The sequence below is a fragment of the Crocodylus porosus genome, unplaced genomic scaffold (assembly GCF_001723895.1).
Source record: "Crocodylus porosus isolate Cpor-Errol unplaced genomic scaffold, CroPor_comp1, whole genome shotgun sequence".
Lineage (NCBI taxonomy): Eukaryota > Metazoa > Chordata > Crocodylia > Crocodylidae > Crocodylus > Crocodylus porosus.
The window spans coordinates 3,339,913-3,360,314 of NW_017728931.1; the positions used below are offsets into that span (position 1 = coordinate 3,339,913).

The window sequence follows — 20,402 nt, forward strand, 5'->3', positions numbered from 1 at the left end:
CAAGCTTCTCCACATCCTTTTTGAATTGCGGAGCCCAAAACTGGATGCAGTACTCCAGCTGCGGCCTCACCAAGGCCGAGTACAAGGGGAGAATGACGTCCCGAGATTTGCTTGAGAAGCATCCATGGATACAAGCCAGCATTTTGGTCTCTTTACTAGCTGAAGCATTGCATTGCAGGCTCATGTTCATCTTGTGGTCAATGATGACCCCCAAGTCTCTTTCTTCTATAGTGCTAGCCAGTGTAGCACTGCCGAGCCTATAAGGTTGCTGCAGATTTTTCCTCCCAAGGCGGAGAACCTTGCATTTTTCGGTGTTAAACATCATCAGGTTCTCACCCGCCCATTTGCTGAGCCTGTCCAGGTCAGCCTGGATCGCCCTCCTGTCTTTGGGTGCGGATGCTTTGCCCCAAAGTTTGGTGTCACCGGCAAATTTGGTCAGTCCGCTTCTGACTCCAATGTCCACATCACTAATGAAGATGTTGAACGATATGGGTCCAAGGACAGAGCCTTGGGGGACCCGAGTGATCACAGGGCACCATGACAATTGACTTCCATTGATTACTACCCTCTAGGGCTGACCACAGAGCCAATTTCCCAGCCAGTGGATCATGGTGGACCCAAGGCCACAATTGGCCAGTTTCACCAAGAGGTGATCATGGGATACCAGATTGAAGGCTTTTTTGAAGTCAAGATATATGACATCAATCTCTTCTCCCTTGTCCAGGTGATAGGTCACCTGGTCATAAAAGGAAACGAGATTGGTCAAGCAAAACCTACCCGCAACAAACCCGTATTGGCTATCCCTCAGGATGTTGGCATTGGCCAGTCCATTAAGCATGGCCTCTTTAATAAACTTTTCTAAGATCTTCCCTGGGATAGAAGTCAGGCTGATGGGCCTATAGTTTGCTGGATCCACTTTCCTCCCTTTCTTGAAGATGGGCACCACACTGGCCTTCTTCCAGTCTTCGGGCACTACACCAGAGTGCCAGGAGTTCTCAAAGATCCGTGCCAGGGGCTGAGCTATGATGCTCGCCAGCTCCTTGAGTACCCAGGGGTGTAGATTGTCAGGGCCAGCTGACTTGAAGGTATCCAACCTCTCAAGGTGTTCCTTTACGAGGTCAGCATTGATGGAGGGCAAGGGATCTCCCTCACCTAGATGACCCCAATGTAGTGCCCACACATACCTAGAAGAGGGTCTGAGTTTCCTAGGAAAACAGCAACTGAAAGACTGTCATAGCAAAAGCAGCACCATTCCTTGAGGCCTCCACAATAGCCTAAAGTTTGTAGTGATGTTCAACATGCTACCTGCCTCCAATTCTCACTGAGGCACCAAGCCTTGCAACAGGCTCAAATGCAAGTTGTGCACCCCTGCCCATCAATACAAACTCACATTATCACTGAACCAACTCACATGGATTATAACATCTGAGGTTCACTCACTTGTACCTCTACCAACATCATATATGCCATCACTACTTACAATGCCCCTCTGGCCATGTTTGACAGACAGGGCAATCCTTATGTTAAAGAATGAGGTGACATTGGTCTGACACAGATAAAAAAAAAAAAAAACAAAAAAAAAACCACACACAGAAAAGCCTAGTGCAGAACACTTTAACATTCCTAGGCTTTTCATTGATGACCTAACAGTAGCTGTTTTTAAGCAACAGTACTTCAAAAAGCTGACTTGACCAGGAAATAGTAAAACAAGAAATCATCGACAGATTTGGTTTAGTTAATTCTGGTCTAAACAGGGACTACAGATTCTTACCCCATTGGCTGGATTAACTTTTTGGACCCCCTTGTTTATTACCTGTTTTGCCTTTCTCAGCACTGCCTTCCCTCTCCTGTCTTCCTCACCTCCCTCCCTTTTCTGCCTTCTGCATTCAACTCTCTCTCTTTTTGATACCCTTCTCTGTGCATGTCCTTTCATAGTATCTGATGAACTGAGCTCTTGCACACAAATGCTTATACATCTCCGATTCAGTCCATAAGGTGCACTTCTACTCTGTCTTTGCTCTGACTTTAGACTAACACAGTTAACAATCTGTCTTGAGTGTATTGATACAGGTCTGTATTGAGCTCCAGGTGGCCTTGCTATAGATGCTGCTTATAAATACACTGCAAAGAAAGGCTACAGACATAACCTAGACCAGGGGTTGTCAATTGGGGGTACATCTACCCCATGCTGCTGCCTCCCAGGAGCAGGGCAAAGGCAGTGGCGCCCCTCTGTGGGCTGCACAGGTGCCACCCAGCCAGCCAGACATGGGGGAGGAAGGGGTGCCACTGCCACCCACCACCCTACGTTGCCGCCACTCTGCATCCAGCCGCTGGGGGTACACTTATTAAAAAAGGTTGAAAATCCCTGGCCTAGACCAAAACTATCTGACACACCCAGTAATTTAGCTCACAAAGGGTTAATTTGCAGCTTGCAGGATCCTGCCTGGGCATTGCTCTCCCCAGCACTCCGGATACTGCTGTCACCAGGATCTCCAAGTTGCTCCTCTCTCCCCCGGCTTTCACTTCCTGCCCCTAGGGGTAGGGCAGGGTGACAGCCCCCCAGAACCCAGGGAGCCTGCAACTCGGCAGTCCTGGAGCCCCATATACTGCATGTGCTGGGGAGAGGAGGCAGGCAAGGAGGGAGGGGTTGGCAGTACAGCAGGGCGCCTATGAGGTCTGTGGCCCTTAGCTACTCCAAAGTTGGACAGCCCTGGCATAGAACTTCGAGGAAGCAGGCTTGACCCCACTGATGATGGCCCTATTTTGCCAGTTTCATAACAGTTTAACAGAGCTTAAAGATTCAACTTGGCAATCACTGAACCGAAACTGTCATGTGGTTAGATTTCTCTACTATTGCTATAAAAAGCTTTGAAAACTCACAAAATGTCTTAGTCATGTGCAAATAATCAGCTAAAGCTTTTCTGGCATTGAAGGACTGTAAAAGATAGTATACAGAGGATCTGCTGGGACAGGTCATATCTTACTCGCTCTCCTTGCTACCAATTGCCACTAGAAATGCCACTTTCATTGACAAACAGTAAACAGCATATTGCACATAACAAGATAATCCACATACAGTCTTAGCACACCTTATGGAATACTCACAGTAACAGCCACACTGGAGTGGGGGAAAGATAGGGGGAGTTGTATAGAAATCATCCTAAACAAACCAGGGTAAGGGAAAGAGAGTAGACTGGAACTGGAGTCTGGGAGAGAGAAATTCTGGTTGTAATTCTAAGGGGAACACTGGATTGCTTGTGTATGAAGGACTGGAGACTTGGATCCAGAAGCTGGCAATGGAAATGGAAGTGCTGAGGAGGTGGAGGGTACAGAGGAAGCAATGGCATTATATAAGAAGGTGGTAGGAACGGAAAACAAGAACAGCTGAGCAAGGGAAATAGACACTGAGACCAATCACAGAATGCTGAGATATGATCTGAATGGGCAAGGAGCTTGGGACTAGAAAAAGAATGGTGCAGGCAAAGAGAGCTGAACTGGAATTAGGAGGAAGAGTGGAGAAAACAACACACAAGAACAGTTTGGAGGGGCTGGGAGTAAGGAAGATAGAATATAGAAGAGACGGGAGACTTTTTATAACCAGGAGCAGAACCTGTTTCTTAGCATCTCACTATTCCTCCATTGCTAGCAGGTATCTGCTGTCACAGTGAGTGTCTTTCCTCACAGTAATACTATTTTAGGATTTCCTACTCCTCGGAGGAAAATCCAGGGTTGCTTGATTTTGCAGCCCTAATATACTGAGTGATGCAAGATATTTGCACACAATGATGTTTCTATCTGTAACATATCTTCTAATTTTCATATGCAATGAATTCCAAAATTTAAAGGAAATGTGCTACCCTTTAGTGATTAGAACTCTATTAATTTTGGTGAAAGTCAGAAAAAATAAGAAGCAAAAAGAGGGAGCATGGAGAGCCCCAGGCACCTGGTTAGCAGAACCAGCAGCTCCAACCAGCTCTGTAACTGTTTTCAAACTGATCAACTCATTAATGTTTTCCAGCATAACCCAGAGCTCTTGGGTATCCTCATAATCAGGAATCCAGGTTTTCTATTCACCACAGAAAAATGCAGTAAAACCCAGATTTTCTCATTTTAAGGAGAAAAAACCCAGATTTTCTTTAAAGAAGAAAAATGCAGGGGAAAAGCGGGTTTGCCCTTGCAGGCTGGCAGAATTCCAGCCTGCAAGGGGCTGGGGGAAGCAGGAGGGAGGTCAGGCAGGGAGCACTATGTGCATGTGCATATGACCACCAGGCAGCCTGAAGAGCACCTCCCACAGCACCCCACAGGTAAGACTGGGGGGAAGGGGAGTGAATTGAGGCCCCCATACTGAGAGAGTTAGGTGTGCCCAGCAGGTGTGGTAGTGGGGCTTGGGGCCTGGGGCCATGTGCAGCTGCAGGGCCCAGGTGGGGAAAGGGATGGAATTGCGGGAGACTCATCTGGGGGGCAGCAGGGGGGCTGGCTCCCTGTTGCTGTGTGCACTCCCATGGAGGGGCATGGGGGCACATGCCCCCTAGGTTTGTGTGGGATGGTGGCAGGCTGCCTGCCGCAGGCTTGGGGTTCCCCTCTCTGCTGCCCTCCTCCTGGGGCCTCCATGGCCCAGAAGGCAGGACCCAGCATGACAGGGTGGAGGGAAGCTCAGTGCCACTGCAGGCATAGGCAATGTGTAGGGGGGGCACATGCCCCCCCTGAAATTGGCCCTCATCGGCCAGAGTGGGGACCACTGGCCAGTGCCCCCCCGCTCCCTCAAGAAGCGCCAGCAGCACTTCTGGTTTTTCTGGCGGTGCTTCTGGTTTCTGGTTTGCTGCTGGCACTTCCAGGATAGGCAATTGTCTGTTGGGGGTCCCCACCTCCCCCCTCTCTGCGATCCAATGCTGGGTGACCCGCCTCTGCCCCCGTCAGCAACTGGTCATTGGGGGACCCCCAGAACAAAGAGGCATCAGTCACCCATGACTGTAAGGAGCCCCATGCTGTCATGGCAAGGTGCCCTGTGCCCACCCAGAAGCAGTGGGGGTGGTGGCAGAGAGTTGTGGTCTTTATTGCTACAGGCGGACGGGGGCACCTCGCATAGCTGCACAGGGGTCTCAGCAGTGGCACAAGCTTCCCCACCCCGCTCTACCCTCCCATGCCTTGCCCACTGGGCTGCAGAGGCCCCAGGGGGAGGGCAGCAGGACAGGGAACGTGAGCTTGCAGCAGGCAGCCAGCACCTGTCCCCACCACAGGGCCAACTCTGGTTGTGCCGCCCACCTGTTGGGGAGTGGGAGCCAGGCCTGTGCTCTGTTCCACCACAGCAACCACCACCTTCCATGGGCAGCAGCCGGGGCTCAGTAACTGCTGTGGGGGGGAGAAGGCTGCGGACCCAGGTCCCTGGCTCCATAGCCCTGGCAGCTAGGGGCCTCATTCTGCAGGGCTGGGGTGGTAGGGGGCTGTGGGTGGGGAGTAAGAGGCACTGGCAGGGCCAGAGGACTGTAAGTGGGGAGTGAGGGGCAATGGCATGGGAAAGACACTGGCATATCAAAGCTGCTCAGTGCCACAAAGCTGTTGGGTGGGGGGACAGCCGCAGCTGGACCTGCATCCTGCTGAACAAAGGGGGCAGGGGGAGCTCTGATTTTGCATGTTAAAAATCCCAAAACCAAACACCAACATTTATAGGTAATTAGGATTGTTTTTAGTTATAGCGATTGAAGCAGTGGTAGGTTTTCAAATTGCTTTAAAATTATATATCTATATATAGATAGATATGTCTATGTATCAATAAAACTTTGTGATCAACTGATATCTATATATACACCCCCCACCCTTAGTGTTCTTAATTGGTTTCTGAAAAAACAAGCGTTAAGCAGAATAGTGGTAAGTGAAATCCATTTTTCCATAAGAATTAATGTAAATAAATATTCATAACCAGGGCACCCAGCAGCAGCAACATGAATACCTGGTAGCTCAGGGCCAGCTCAACTGGTGCCGTGCCGCTGCCACCTGCCTGGGCCTGGGTTATGGAGGTGGTGTGTTGGTCACCTCCATGCCAGGCAGCACGTGTGTGTGTGTGTGTGTGTGTGGGGTGGCGGCGCTCACGGCCACAGTCACAGTCACTCCAGGCACCAGGAGTGACGCTCAGGTCTCCCCCAGCAGGAGTCATTGTATGATCATAGCCCTGCTCCACCTGGCTCGGGCACGGGCAGGTTAAACTGCACAACAAGGCTACGCACCACCAATGCGCTGTGGCACTAGTGTACACTCCTGGCTCAATGCCTGTAAGCATTATAATGAAATTCACTGAGCGCTAAGTGGAATCAGGTATCAATGTAAAATGAGCATTATAGCAGAACAGTGATAAGTGAAACAGCATTAAGCAGGGGTTGCCTGTATAGTAGCATTTCATTTTAATTGAGAAAAAGCACGCATTTGGGGGGTTTTAATCAGAGGATTTGTGATTTTTAAACAAAGAAAACCAGAATCCCTGCTCATAATACAGCTTTTAAAATTCTGATGCACAAGCACAAGATAAAACAGAAATCAGAAGGGAAAAGGAAAAGACAAACAGCAGACACAAAGGAACCCAGAGTCCATGGCATGATGGAGATATTAAGTGAGGTTATGTAGAGGTCCTGAAATGGAGGAAAAGGGACAAGTGACACGTGGGGAGCATATGGAGGGGAATGCAGGAGAGCAAGGAGCCCCTAGTGTATGCGAAGTGCACAACTTTCTAGTGCGGTGGTCCTCAACCATTTTAGACTCAAGATACCCCTCATTAGACTGAAGGTACCCATTAGAAAATGCTAACTCCTAACTTTCATTTGTTATTGACGATGGAAAAATTACAGAGCAATTCTTCCATTGCAAAGATATCAGAAAGACCACCATGGTTGATAAAGTTTTTAAGACTATGAATTCCTATTTGAAATCTCTAGGTTTCTCTTGTGAACCATGTTTGTACACCAAACAGTGCTAACACTGTGCAGTACCTTGGAACGGATATCAAGGCAACCCCTTAGGGTGCCATAGCACTTTGGTTGAGAATTACTGCTTTAGTAACATTCTATCAACATAGATTTTGGTTTAATCTTCTACATATTTCTACTATTAAATAAAATAGTCCATCTTGCATTAGAAAAATAATTTTAGATTAAATGCAACTGATAAATACACAAAAGTGGTGGAAAGTATGCTCAAGCCTACACACCCAGGCAAGCACTTGCTTATATTTGGTGATAAATAGATAAAGGGGTTAGGGAGGTATATTCAAGCCCACACAGATGAGCACAAACAAAAAGGCACCTGCCGGCCCCAGTGACAGAATGAGGAACTGAATGGGTTTGATTTAAAAAAAAAAAGCCTTCCCACATTTTCACAGCAATCACAGCAATTTAGCTCCTGAACAACAAGGTCTGCCTTAGAGTAATATATGATCATTTCAAACATCAGAATTGATTCATATAATTCTAGATCAACAAATTAAAAATCAATTTTTAATTTAGCAGCTTTTACCATTTCAAAATTTGAATACATTATTGTAAAATGCTGAATGTTTACCTTGCACAAGAATCAAGTTTTATGACTGAGAATAGTTCACCTAAAGGTTATAGTAGCAAACGTTTTAAAACAAAACTCTCTCAATACTCAACGTTTTATGAGTATTTCTCCCTCTGTGGAATCATAACTTGTGTTACCAAATGGCAAGTATAATTTATTATATCTTTTTTTAATAAAGCCTTTTCTCCTGATCAGTTATTCTGCCTTACAGTTCTAATATTAATACAGTGTGAAACATAGGTGAAATAAATTAAACCTTACCATGTTTTTCTGTCCATTGAAAGTTCCATTATCATGCGCCTAAAAATACTCAGAACTGCTTTGCAAGCATCAACTTGCTCCTTTAAGAGTGCAGGGACTTCAGCACATGGTTCCAATAAAAAAACATTTGCAGAATTGGTCAAAAACACCTTGAAAGAAAAGCTTTGTAATTAGAAAAAAATTCAGTGCCAAACAAGACTAACAGCCAAATTCTGCAACAGCCATTTTGTCCTCTTCTAACTGAAACTTACCTTTCTTTAGAGGAAAGTTGTGTTACTTTTTTTTTTTAAATCTATCACTATTTTCTTTGCTCTTCTACACAATTTCAAAGAAGAGAGTTAAGTTTCACCCACTATAATAATAAAAACATAATACATTCTGTTTGTTTTGAAAGGGAAAGAACACCCCCTATTTTCTAGCTGAACATATTTAAACACTAGTCCCACTTTTGAAAATTTACAGTCAGCACAGGCAATCCCATAGCTTCAATCAATTCCCATCTTTGTAAGTATGCAAATAGTGTCTAATAAAGTCAGGAGCACAGTTTAATATGCATTTAAAGAAATAAAGCATTACTTAAAAGTTGTCCAAAAGGAAACTCATTAGAAGGTCTAACTGCACTAACAGTTGCTTCAGACAGCAAAAAGAAAAAGGTCTTTATCCATTCTTTACTTAAAAAGCAAATCTTGAATCAGTGCTTACATAACCCGGCAAAACTCCATTTTTAGCACAGCAAAAGAAAGTATAGAGTGCTTTCTGGCATATAGAAGCATTTTGACCACTTTACCTGAATGTCCTCTTAAAGGGCCCAATTGTACAGCTATCACATTAATAGGAGGACTCCTGCTGTCTCTAATGTAAGTTGGAGGGCCCTTAACTAGGATAATTTTCTCAAAAGCCAGCCCATCAAGGACAAAATTTTGAAACTGGAACAGCAGCTTGTTAAGAGAAAAGGTCTTTGCTAACAGACTACTTGAGTAGATGGCTTATCACTAGGTTCACAGAATGAGATAACCCTGGCTAACCCTTAGTACTCAGGATTAGTATATAATTTAGCCCCTTTTTAATGAATTTTAGGATGGGGAAGGGGTAGAGGGAATAATAACGGTAGAAACCAAATTATGCTGCTCCATGATCCTTAGACTATTTTTAATCCAAATTTTGGATTAAAACTGCAGAGAATTATTTAGTAGCCCTGAGAATCTGTAAAAACTTAAAAACAAGCTCTCAGCTAAAAGCTGCCTTTTCTTTTTAAACCAGATGTGCATTTTACCTTCTCAAACAGGCTGCTGATGTGTGCAGAAAATCATCTCCTGATTGGTGACTGCATGCAGATTTGTCTTTAAAGTTTAGATAGCTAGTTTTGTGAACTTCCTCTGCCATATTTGTTTCTTGAGTGACCATGTTGACTTTAGATATACTAGTAATATATGCCTGACTGAATGTTATGCTTTCCCTATCAAGTATTTCTGCAAAGACATGAGAAAAAAACACTTCATATTTGATCAACAGTTACTTCTTTTCAATGTTAATACAAAGTCCCCAGTTCACATATATTGCTCCTGTTAATCCTGCCCACAGAAGTGACTGACTACTTGGTGTTCATTCAGTTATCCAGTTAGACATGCAGACTGAATAAGGAGAGTTTTGGATCAAATGAGGAGAATAGCCCGAGCTCTTTGGATCCATACAACTCAGGCTATTCAAAGCTGTAGAGACAAAAATAATTGTAATAATAAAAATCCCTTTCTTTCAGCTGCTTCAGCTACTTAGAAGTTACGTCCCATGCTGGCTATCCTACTAAAGACTATCTTAGTCTTAAGACTGCAAGGGATTCTACTGTGGATGTTCTCTGACTAAATGAGCAATGGTATGTGTTTCCTACCTGCTGGCAAGGAACATCTTGTTCAAAATGAGATGCAAATAAATCTGTACCTTTGAATTAAATCTATTTGCTGCTTTTCTTTTTTTACACATAATTTTATCACCAGTCCATCCTATTATAGAATGTCATAGACAGAAAATTGCAACTGCTATAAAAAAGTGTAAGAGCAAATTTTATTTTTGTTCCAATTTAGTAAATGAAAATTTTATATAAATAGTCATTTTAACCTTAATTATAAAATCTATATAATACAAAAGTATAAAAACTTAGGTAAAAAATAATGTAGGTCACCATCACCTTTTGACAACTCCTTGTTTGGACACTCTTGGCATGTGGCAGCCCACTCTAGGCATGTGACAGCTCACTCTACTTTAGAAAAGGAGGAAGCCCCCTTGAACTTAGTACACAGTGAGAGTGTCCATGCAGGGGCTTATATGGAACGGCTAACGCACTGTCAGTTCACTCCTTAGTTTACTGTACAGTAGTTTCTCCACGTAGAGAAATGCTAAGATAGAGAGCTCAGAAGGAAATATTTACACTTAATTCACAACCATTTTATCTGATTTTTAAGATACAGAAGTAGTGAAGTTTCAGCTGCTGCAATTCGCAAATTTTTGTTGTCAGGTATCATTATAGTTACTTACATAAGCATGCATTTAGGCAGTTTACAGCTGAAGTAATTAAAATGAGGATTGAAATCGCAATGATTTATAACTCTGGTTTTAAAAATACCTTACCCCAAAGCTTTAAGCAGTTACTGTTTATTAAATTCTCTTTAGGTACCATGACTGAAGTGACATTTTGCCTATATTGAGTTACTCACTTGACCAGGGGTTGGGGGAAATGTGGGGTTTTTTTTGTTTTGAATAGGAGGTGAAGAAACTGTTTTTATCCTATAAAAGCCCAGATGTCTTCAGAGATTTTGTTGTAACTTTTCCTTGAGATATCTACCAGAGCAAAGTTATGGGTCTATGAAAACTGACTTTGAATGGAAATTGTCTTGCAGTCTTAGACAAGCAGAAAACCTAAACATGTTTCTGTTTTCTTATATAGGCCCCTTCTGCCAGGGTTACCATATAACTGGGTTTTCCTGGACATGTCCTCTTTCTGGGTCCTCAGATCTCCATCCAGGTATTCTTTTTAAATCTGAACAAATGTGCAGGATTTTGCTCTGCTCCACTGGTGGGAACAGAGGGAGGGCAAGTGGAGGCAGGGGGCACCACGTGAATCTGCATGTGCACACACACATGGTTGGCATGCAGCCTGGCAGAGTCGTAGGAACAGCATTGGCATCTGGATGCAGGTAAGTTTATGGGGAGCAGGGGCTGGAGGGCCAGGGTGTGAGCCGGGCAGGTGCCTGCCTGCACTGGGGGATGGATTCTAGATGCTAGGGCTGTGGCAGGGCACAGGGGCAGGGGGTGGGAGGGCCCTTTGGGGGCTGTGGGAAGCTGTGCGGTCATACTAGTGGCACCAGGAGCCAGGGCACATGGTCGCAGAGGCAGGGCACCTGGGAAACACTGCCTGGGGAGAGGGCGTAGCCAGGCTGCCTGATGCCAAAGGCCTCCCCTCCTCCCTGCAGCCCACACCAGGGCTGGACTCATTCCACTGCCACCCGCATAAGTCAGAGCCATTACAGCCACTGCACTGCAGCATGGTTGGGATGGGGGTAGTTGGATGCGCCCTCCAGCAGGGCTGGGGGGAACAGGGGGCTTTGGGTCAGGAGTGAGGGGCACCAGCAGGACTGAAGAGCCTGTGGCTTGGGAGTGAGGAGCACTGGCAGTGCCAGGGGGCTACAGGTTGAACCTGAGGGACACCAGCATAGCCCTGGGGGGTGAGGGACTGTGGATCAGGAGTGAGGGGTACTGGCAGGGCCAGGGGTTGTGGGTTGGGAGTGAGGGGCGGCAACAGAGACAGAGGCTGCAGTTGGGGAGTGAGGTGTCCGCATAACAGGTGTCCTCTTTTTTGGAACTGGAAATATGATAACCCTTCCTTCTGCTGATTTCCAAACAGCTTAAGGCAACTGTTAAAGTCCTTGTTAATACCACATGCTTTTTCTGAATACCATACCTGTAATGCAGCCTGTGCCCCAGCTTTCACATTCTTGTCTTCATCTTCTAATATACATCCTCTACTAACAGCACTAGTGAAGGAATAAGTTCTTCCCCAGCTGGAAGTTCTTTTATGTCCAGAATGTTCAGTGGCAAACTTTCAAAAACAAAAAAGTCAATTTATTAATAGGGATATATCTTTCATTATCCTTTATGTTTACATATAGAACATGCAAATGCTACGAGGAGGGAAACAGAACAGTGACAAGGGTTCTATGCTTAATTTGGAAATAAATTTGTGCCCATTAATCAATGTGTTCTTTTATTCAAATATTTACATCATATTATGTTTAAAGGCTCATAAAATGTTTAAGGGCTGTCCCCCTTAAATTCACAGTCAATACTTTGGTTCTCTATAAAACAGTATAAAAACTGGCACTGCAATTTTTTTTGTAATATCTGCAATCTTTTTTGCCAGGATGAAGAAATACTCTTTTAACTAATTTCACACCTCAGAGAAATGGTCAAATACAATTGGGATATATTTCTGGTACAATATATGAAAAAGGTCCAAGGCACAAAGTTCAGATCTGCATCTGAACTTCCTAATATTCAGGATGCCTGGATCTATGTTTTTGCCCTAATTCAGAACACTGACAGAAATTTGAAAATGGAAGTTGGCATTTATCAAGTTATTATAATGCATTTATATTTCAAATATATGCAACTTTAATATAGTCACTTTATACCCAAACTGAAAAATTACTGCCAGAAGGAAACACCACTCTATACAGTGAGCTCTACTTTAGTAGAATTTCATAGATTTCATAGACATCAGGGCTGGAAGGGACCTCAGAAGATCGAGTCCAGCCCCCTGCCCAAAGGGCAGGAAGTCACCTGGGGTCATAGGATCCCAGCAAGATAAGCATCCAATTTACTCACAATTTAATAGTGTAGAACGTAAATTATTTGTTTAATTAAGCCTATCTTATGGTTTTTACATGGAAACAAAAGGAAGATAAAAAGATCATGTTTTTGAAATGGGATCAGCATCCAGAATCTCCCATTCCCAGTAGTGGGCATTATGAGACTTGGCACTTTTTTAAAATACAGATTTAGAGAAGGAAAAGGTAAACAGGCAAATATGTATCAGTTTAGTTAAAAAAAAGATTTTACAAAGCAATATTTAATAAAAAATAAACATTATTCTGTCTGTTTGTATTAAATAACAACTGGTACCATACGTGTTTGCTATCTGTCTGTGTTTCTGAATGCTCCAAGGTAGTCAAATCATCTTGACTGTTTTCTTTTTTCTCTGGTTCTTCCATAAACACAGGTTTCTCTTGCAATATCCATTTTCTGTATACCTTCACTACTTTTCGTGTTGCAGATATATCAGAAGAAGGTAATAAAAAAGCCTAAAATGCAAAGTTAACTGAGTTTTTATCTATTTATATTATAAATTAAACAGTCCAAAAGAAAATAGCTTAACTTAGAATCTTTTAACTTTTAAATTGCTACTATAAAGAGTTACAATTATCACCTATATATATGAAAGCAGTTCAAAATGCCATTGCAGGGGTTTATGGTCATTAAAACTGATTTTCATATTTACTCAGACTGAAAGTAAAAAAAAATTTTTTTCTTATTGTCAGCTCAACAAATTCACCCTTGATTCTTTTTCCATCCCACACATCATTATCAGTGATCAAAAGCCTGCAGGTTAAATTATGCCCTCAGCTACTCCACCCATGCAACCCTATGGACATCAGATTATGCTCCTAGGGCCATACATAAAAACCTGTTTCAGGCAAGTGCTGTTAAAGGCACACTGGTAAGAGTTAAATGGAAAGAATGGAAGAACAGCAGTTATATGCAAGTTCTTTTAAACTTTCTGAAATCCAGTGGAAGAATTTATTTCTGCACACCCCACCCACACACCATTTCAGGGACTGACAGACACCTCATAAAATCTGAGTATACCTGTTGGCCTTTTCCGAGATTTTAAAGCCAGGTCATGGGAAACTGACTTATCCACTAAAATACAAGAGTGACATCCCCCATCACAGGTCAGCGTAAGGCTAAGGGACCAGGCAAGCTTCAAAGCATACATTTTCAAGCAGAAGTCTATTCATAGATGCATAGATTGTTAGGGGCTGGAAGGGACCTTGTAGATCATCAGGTCCAGTCCCCCTGCACTAGGCAGGAAAAGACAACTTGTATCAAGTGACCCAGGAAGGTAACTGTCCAGTCTCTTTTTGAAGATTTCCAGGGTAGGTGACTGCACCACCACTGGAGGGAGCTTATTTCATAGTATGGACACCCCTACTGTGAAGGAGTTTTTCCTGGAATTGAGCCTGAAACAGCCTTCCAGGAATTGCTCCTGGTCTTCCCCATGGGTGCCCTGGTGAACAGCTGCTCACCAAGTCCTTGATGTGCTCCCTTGATGTAGCGGTAAGCCGCTACCAAGTCCCCTTGTCACTACCAAATCCCCTACCCTATAATTCTTATCCAAGGACAGGTATCTCTTATTTTGAATTAAGTCATTTTGTTATAGGTACTGAAAGGGACCTGTAGGTTTAGAGATGTAAAATTACCAGAAATTTTGAAGCCATGGAAAAAAACTGATTTTCTTCTGGTTTTTATTCCCCCGGGAAAAAATGGAAAATTTGGAGAAAATTGAAATATATGCAGTACTTATTTTCTTAGCACCCCTTACCTATCTAAATTCACTTTGCTACTTTAAGAACATAAAATGTATTATGTGTAACTTGGTTTGCTCATATAATTATCATGTCTGATTTTATATATACATATATACATATACATATGATGCATCATGTTTGATATATTTATTAAATTTTAAAGTATAGTTTATTCAGACAATACTTAAAAATTTGCTAATTGAATTTACTTTAAAATGTTTTAAAATTTTGTTACAGATTGAGCTACAAGCTGCTGAACTCTAAGGAACCTAGCATCTCTTAGTTTTTGCCAGTTTGTGAGAAGCAGGTAAAAATTAAAGTTGAAAATAGAAGAAACCATCAATGTTATAGTAAAACAAAGGAAGTTATTATGTATTAGGGACTTGGTCTCCTCCACATTGTCAAGCAGATACAGAAAGCACTCATGTTTAGAAACAGCTGAGAAAAAAAGGAAGGCTCCCTTCTCCCTCCCTAGACTCAGTGAATACAAATTCTGCTCTGTGAAACTCTGTCTAATCAGTCTCATTTTCTGAGCTATCACTATCAGCAGTTTCTGTTTCTTCAAATTCTTCATGGACTTCTGAAAACTGAAGAAGGTTTGCCTGGATTGAGACAAGCTTCTCTACTCTTTCACATATTAGTCTATTTCTTGATTTGGTGTGAATATTTCCAAACATAGACCAGTTTCTTCCACATGCTGCAGAAGATGGAGGAATCTGAAGCAGCCAAGAAGCAAGAGGAGTCAGAGGATGTCATGCAAAGACCTTGGCACCATGTTGCAGGAGGGATATGCTTGGCAGTCCCAGACTGCATTCCTGGACCAAATATCTGAAGAAATTCTGTATTCTGCAACATCTGAAAATAACTTTCCAACATCTAGTCCTAGGTATGTTGCTTGTTTCGTAATCCAGTCAAATGTAGTGGCAGTGCTATCATCACTAACATTTCTGCCTTTGAATCTTGGCATATATAAGAGATTTGCAGTAGCCAGAATTGATTGGCAACAAAATTCCTCCTGTCTGTTAATAAAGTCTTTCACTTTTCTTTCTTCTGTACTTGTAAGCAGAGATGCACTTAGATTCTCAAAAACAGTTTTTATCTGGGCCATTTGGTAAGGAATGTCTGACAAAAGTGAATCTGTCTGATTCAGATGCAGTACCTGGTGACGACAATGGCTTTTGAATCTTCAGGGAGTTCTGCAGCTGCACCCAGAAGACATCCTCATCAAGCACAGTGTTCCTTACACTTCTGGGTACTTTAAGATCTTCAGTTATTACTGTTTCTTGAAGAGCTTCTTTGTTTTTTAGTAAACTTTCAAATGAGATCACCACTCCACCCCATCTAGTTTTACTACAGAGTTTGAGTATCACTATTTTATTCTTTGCATTCTTTTCTTCCTTTTTCTTCTTAAAGACTGTAGCCACAATATGAAGTTTTTATATCCTTTATAACTTCTTTTGCTCTTGTATAGATCTTTTGCAGAGTATCCAACTTCATGATGTCATTACAAAGCAAGTTTAGCCCATGGGATGCACATACTATTGGAAGTAGTATGTGGATATTTATTCATTATGATCTCCCATGCTGCTTTCATGTTACTTGCATTGTCAGTCAGCAAAGCAAATACTTTACCACTCCCAACCTTCTGTAGGACTTCACATATTTTACTCCTGATATACTCTGCAGAATGCCTATTCTCTCCTGTTTCGATGCTTCTGTAAAAAACTGTTTGAGGTGTTGTTACCACAACGTTTATGATTCTTTTCTCCCTGAACATTTGTCCATCCATCTGTAAGTACTGCAAGACAGTGTTTTGTTGATTTTTCCTTGCGCAGATTGTATTACACCTTCATATTCTGACTCTAAAAGAGGCTTGCCCAACGACTGTCTGCTGGGCAAATGGTATGATGGTCTTAGTAATTTAAAAACTTCCTGCCAGTATGCATTTTCAGTTATTGACAATGGCATCCCAGAATAATATACTGCTCTTGCAAGAGCTTGGTCAATTTTTTCCTGATCTTCTGGTGTCATCTTGTCTACAAATGAAGCTATTGAGTGTATTTTGTATACAGTTGGTTGCAATATTTGGTTACTTGAGGATGTTGACTGGGCAACATTTTGTGATGCCGATGTTATAGAAGCAGCAGGAGGACTTCCGGATCAAGAACGTTGGAAAGAGCTACTTGCACTTCCATGATCATGATCTACCTCGGACACTTCTTACATACAAGGATGTGCTTGGGCATCCTAGTAGCATTTGGAAATGCATATTTCATTTGACAGTATTTGCAAATCACATTTTTCCTTAGAATAACCTGCAGTGTGGAAATGCATCCATATGCTAGAAGTCGGTCATACCCTTTTGCTGAGGGAGAAAAAAGAAAAATGTAATTTAGTGGCTGGCTTCCATATATAAACACTAAGCTACAGCACGTACAAATTTAGTAATGAATGGAGGAGGCCACCTCAAAGTTAACTGTGAACAACTTCCCTTGCCTGCAGGCCTCACCTCACTGCTAAGGTTGGGTGGTTTGTCACAAAACATCAGATTAGCAGGAATTCAATTATAGTTTCATAGTTGGTAGGGGTCAGAAGAGACCTAAGCAGATCATCTAGTCCAACCCCCTGCCATAGGCAAGAAAGGATGCTGGGATCAAACGACCCCGCCTAGGTGATTGTCTACCCTCCTTTTGAAGACCCCCAGGGTAGGGGTGAGCTACTTCCCTTGGAAGTTGGTTCCAGCTCCTAGCCACCCTGACAGTGAAGTAGTGCCTCCTGATGTCAATTACAAATTATATAGGTTATGAAAATATACTAATGTAACTAAAATATAGTTTAATATACTGAATTCAGAGAAATTTAAACTCTTACCTTTCATTAAAGAAGTATACTTTCAGCTCCTTTGTGCAGCGTCTGTAATTCTGTGGATCTCAAGGTCACAGGGCCAGGGGGAGGCAGGTTCCTTCCAATTCCAAAACCTTTAGACTTGCTCTGTATCCTCTCCTGAGGCTTTTGAGCAAGCAGGACAATAAGCTCCTTGTTTCTAATTTCTACAGGAATGAATGGATGCTACTGCCAGTGTCCACTCCCAGTCCTTTGAGGCCTAGTCAGGAGGACAGGAGCAGATCCACCAACCTCTCGATCAAAAGTCAACCACAGAGAACGTCCACAAGCAAAGAAGGCACTGAATCCTTTTTCCTTCTCTTGTGAAAATGGCAGCCCTAGGGACAGAAATGCATCTTGCTCTTGCATTTGAGAATTGGAAATTCGAATCACTGTCCCGATTCAATTCGGCTGAATCACATCCAAAGATTTGACACCATTTTGGGGATTCATCTATACACAAAACAGGCAGCAGCAGTCCTCACCACCCTGCACACGGTTGCCTCCAGCTGGTAAGTCTGTTGGGGTTAGGGGAGAGAAGGGGTGCAAGGGAGGGAGGGATTGGGGCTGGGACAAGCTGCCCAGCTGGGGTGGAAGGCACAGGATATGGGTGCAGCAGTGGTGGGAATGGGGGCTCTGCCCTGCTGCCACTTGCCCAGCCGGAGAGGGCAAGCGGGATGCAGGCGCAGCACCACTGGGAGTGGGGTCTATGTCCTGCTGCTGCTTGCCCAGCTGGCATGGGGGAGCAGGTGCTGTCACCACTTGCCAGCTGGTGCAGAGGGATGGGCAATGCCACCACTTGCCAGCCAGTGCAGGGAGGCATATGCTGCCACCACCTGTCAGCAGTGACGCAACACAGATGCAGGAGCGCTGGGAGCCGGGGCTATGCCCTGGTACTGTCTGGCCATTTGGGGCAGGGAGGGGGGTCGGAATGGGGGCACAGCTTACTCCAGACAGAAGGGGACATTCCGATGCCCCTCCCTGCCCCAAATGGCCAAACAGTAGCAGGCATAGCCCCTGCTCTCACTGCTGCTGCACCCACATCCTGCAGCTCCCTGCCCCTCTCCCTGAGTCCTAAACCCCCTGCCCTAGCTGGGCAGCTTGTCCCAGCCCCCTCCCCAATCCTCCAACCCCAACAGACTTACCAGCTGGAGGAAGCTGTGTCCAGCGTGGTGAGGACTACTTCCTGTTTGGTCTATAGCCAAATCTACAAACTGGCCAAATCTTTTCTGAATCGATTCAGAGGCTGGTCTCCCGATTTGATTTGGAGATTCGGTTCCCCCCACCCCCCACCCCCGTTTTTTCCTGAATTTTTTTTCTAGGCTTTCACATCTCTATGTAGGTTACTAAATATGTCAATCTGAAATTCCTAGTTCAATTTGTATTAACTTTAAAAATCTACGCTAAATCAAATAAAACTTTGATTCTTAGCATTTGACCTGGGCTGGATAAATCCAATAATCTATTTTGACTTCCTTCTATTTTGTTATCATATGAGCAATCAACATTAGAAGAATTTTTGGACTCTGATGAACACCTTTTGAATGTTTCATAATATACAAATCCCTTATGCAATTAACTCCAACTTAATAGAATTTTTTGTTGGCAACATGTGTCAACTTAGATACTGTAGGGCTGTTGGTTGTAGCTGTGTTGGTTTAAGGACATAGGTAGACAAGGTTCTTTGGGTAGATGTGAAATCTTTTATTAGACCAACTAAATAGTTGAAAAAAATTGACTTCTGTTCTACCCAGGAGAGCACACAAACACCAACAGACACTCCCTACTGCCTGAAGAAGGGTGTTTGTGTCCAAAAGCTTGCAAAGAGTAATTTTTCCTTACTCAAAGAATCCTGTCTGTCAATTTAGATACTGGGAATTCATTGTTTTTTAAATTATAAGGAAGAGGTTGACATCTGGTTTTAACAGGAATACTTGTCTCTAAATATGGAGAAGCTAACTACTGATCCAGAGCTCATCTTTTTCTACTCCAATTACAAGAAGCTGGAAGCACTTCAGTGACAACTTTGTCAAAGTCTGTGCAGAAGATGTTCTTACATGTGTCAGCACAGCTATCTCTGGTGCATATGTGGCCTAGTGTTATCAGGCAAGAACACTGAGGAAGCATTAAGAAACTCTGAGGACTTCTCAGCTAGAAGAAAGGATGCTGCAATAAAATCTTGGGAAGGAACAGTGATGACAGTGAATAAAAAGGAGGGGAATTAATCTGCATGGGCTAAAAAAGACTCTCCTTCACTTAAAGAAAAACAGAGATAAAAAAAACAATCTGCTTCAATTTCAAAGTAGCTATTTAAATTAAATAAAAGCTAAGTATTTCTGCTGCAACATTTTTCATGTCCATAACATCTGGTAGAGTTTCAGTTCTTTTGAGGGACTGCTGTACTAACCTATCATCATGTCAGAAGAGGGCAGCATAACACAGCTTTCCATAAACTATACAAAAATACTATGTAGGGTTAAACCATGTCCACCTGTTTTTTAATATAGAAAGTATCTGTACACCACACACATTTCTGCTGAAAAATAAGGTGAAAAATATGGAGTGCTAGAAGAAAGCACCCACTAATGATTTTTACTCTTCCCCAAATAGAAATTAAATATTGACTTTAATGCTTGTTGCAGAGCCAAAACAAGGATTTTGTAAATTTAACTATGTTTGTACATGTACATACAGTATCATACTTATATGCCTAAAAATTATACTATGTGTTTAACAATTATGTGCACTAGTGTATATCAAAATTAATGCTTATGCCTGTAAAATAAGGTAAGCAACAACTTGAACAAAATTGCTGTATTGGTCTGAAAAACACATTTGTATTCTGTTTGATGTTCTTATTTTTCTTCGTCAAAACTAGAGGATTTGCATCCAGATAAAGAATAATTATTTTTTAGATTTTCATTGCTGTTAAACGTCAGAACTACTTTCAGCCGTGTCAATCTGGACTGTTTTCATAGATTTCATAGATATTAGGGCTGGAAGGGACCTCGGGAGATCATCGAGTCCAGCCCCCTGCCCAAAGGGCAGGAAGTCAGCTGGGGTCATAGGATCCCA

General features: G+C 42.9%; 1 protein-coding gene across 3 annotated transcripts in view; it reads right to left on the minus strand.

Moving 5' to 3' along the window:
* The window catches only part of RALGAPA2 (Ral GTPase activating protein catalytic alpha subunit 2), a 357,121-nt gene that overhangs the window by 238,811 nt on the left and 97,908 nt on the right, over positions 1-20,402 (minus strand). For all 3 annotated transcript variants that reach the window (XM_019544076.1, XM_019544075.1, XM_019544074.1), the window contains 3 exons: positions 12,984-13,157; positions 11,759-11,896; positions 7,807-7,955 (listed from right to left, as the gene is read on the minus strand). In XM_019544076.1, the coding sequence (XP_019399621.1) occupies positions 7,807-7,955; positions 11,759-11,896; positions 12,984-13,157 (461 nt within the window). The remainder of the gene's footprint in view (positions 1-7,806; positions 7,956-11,758; positions 11,897-12,983; positions 13,158-20,402) is intronic.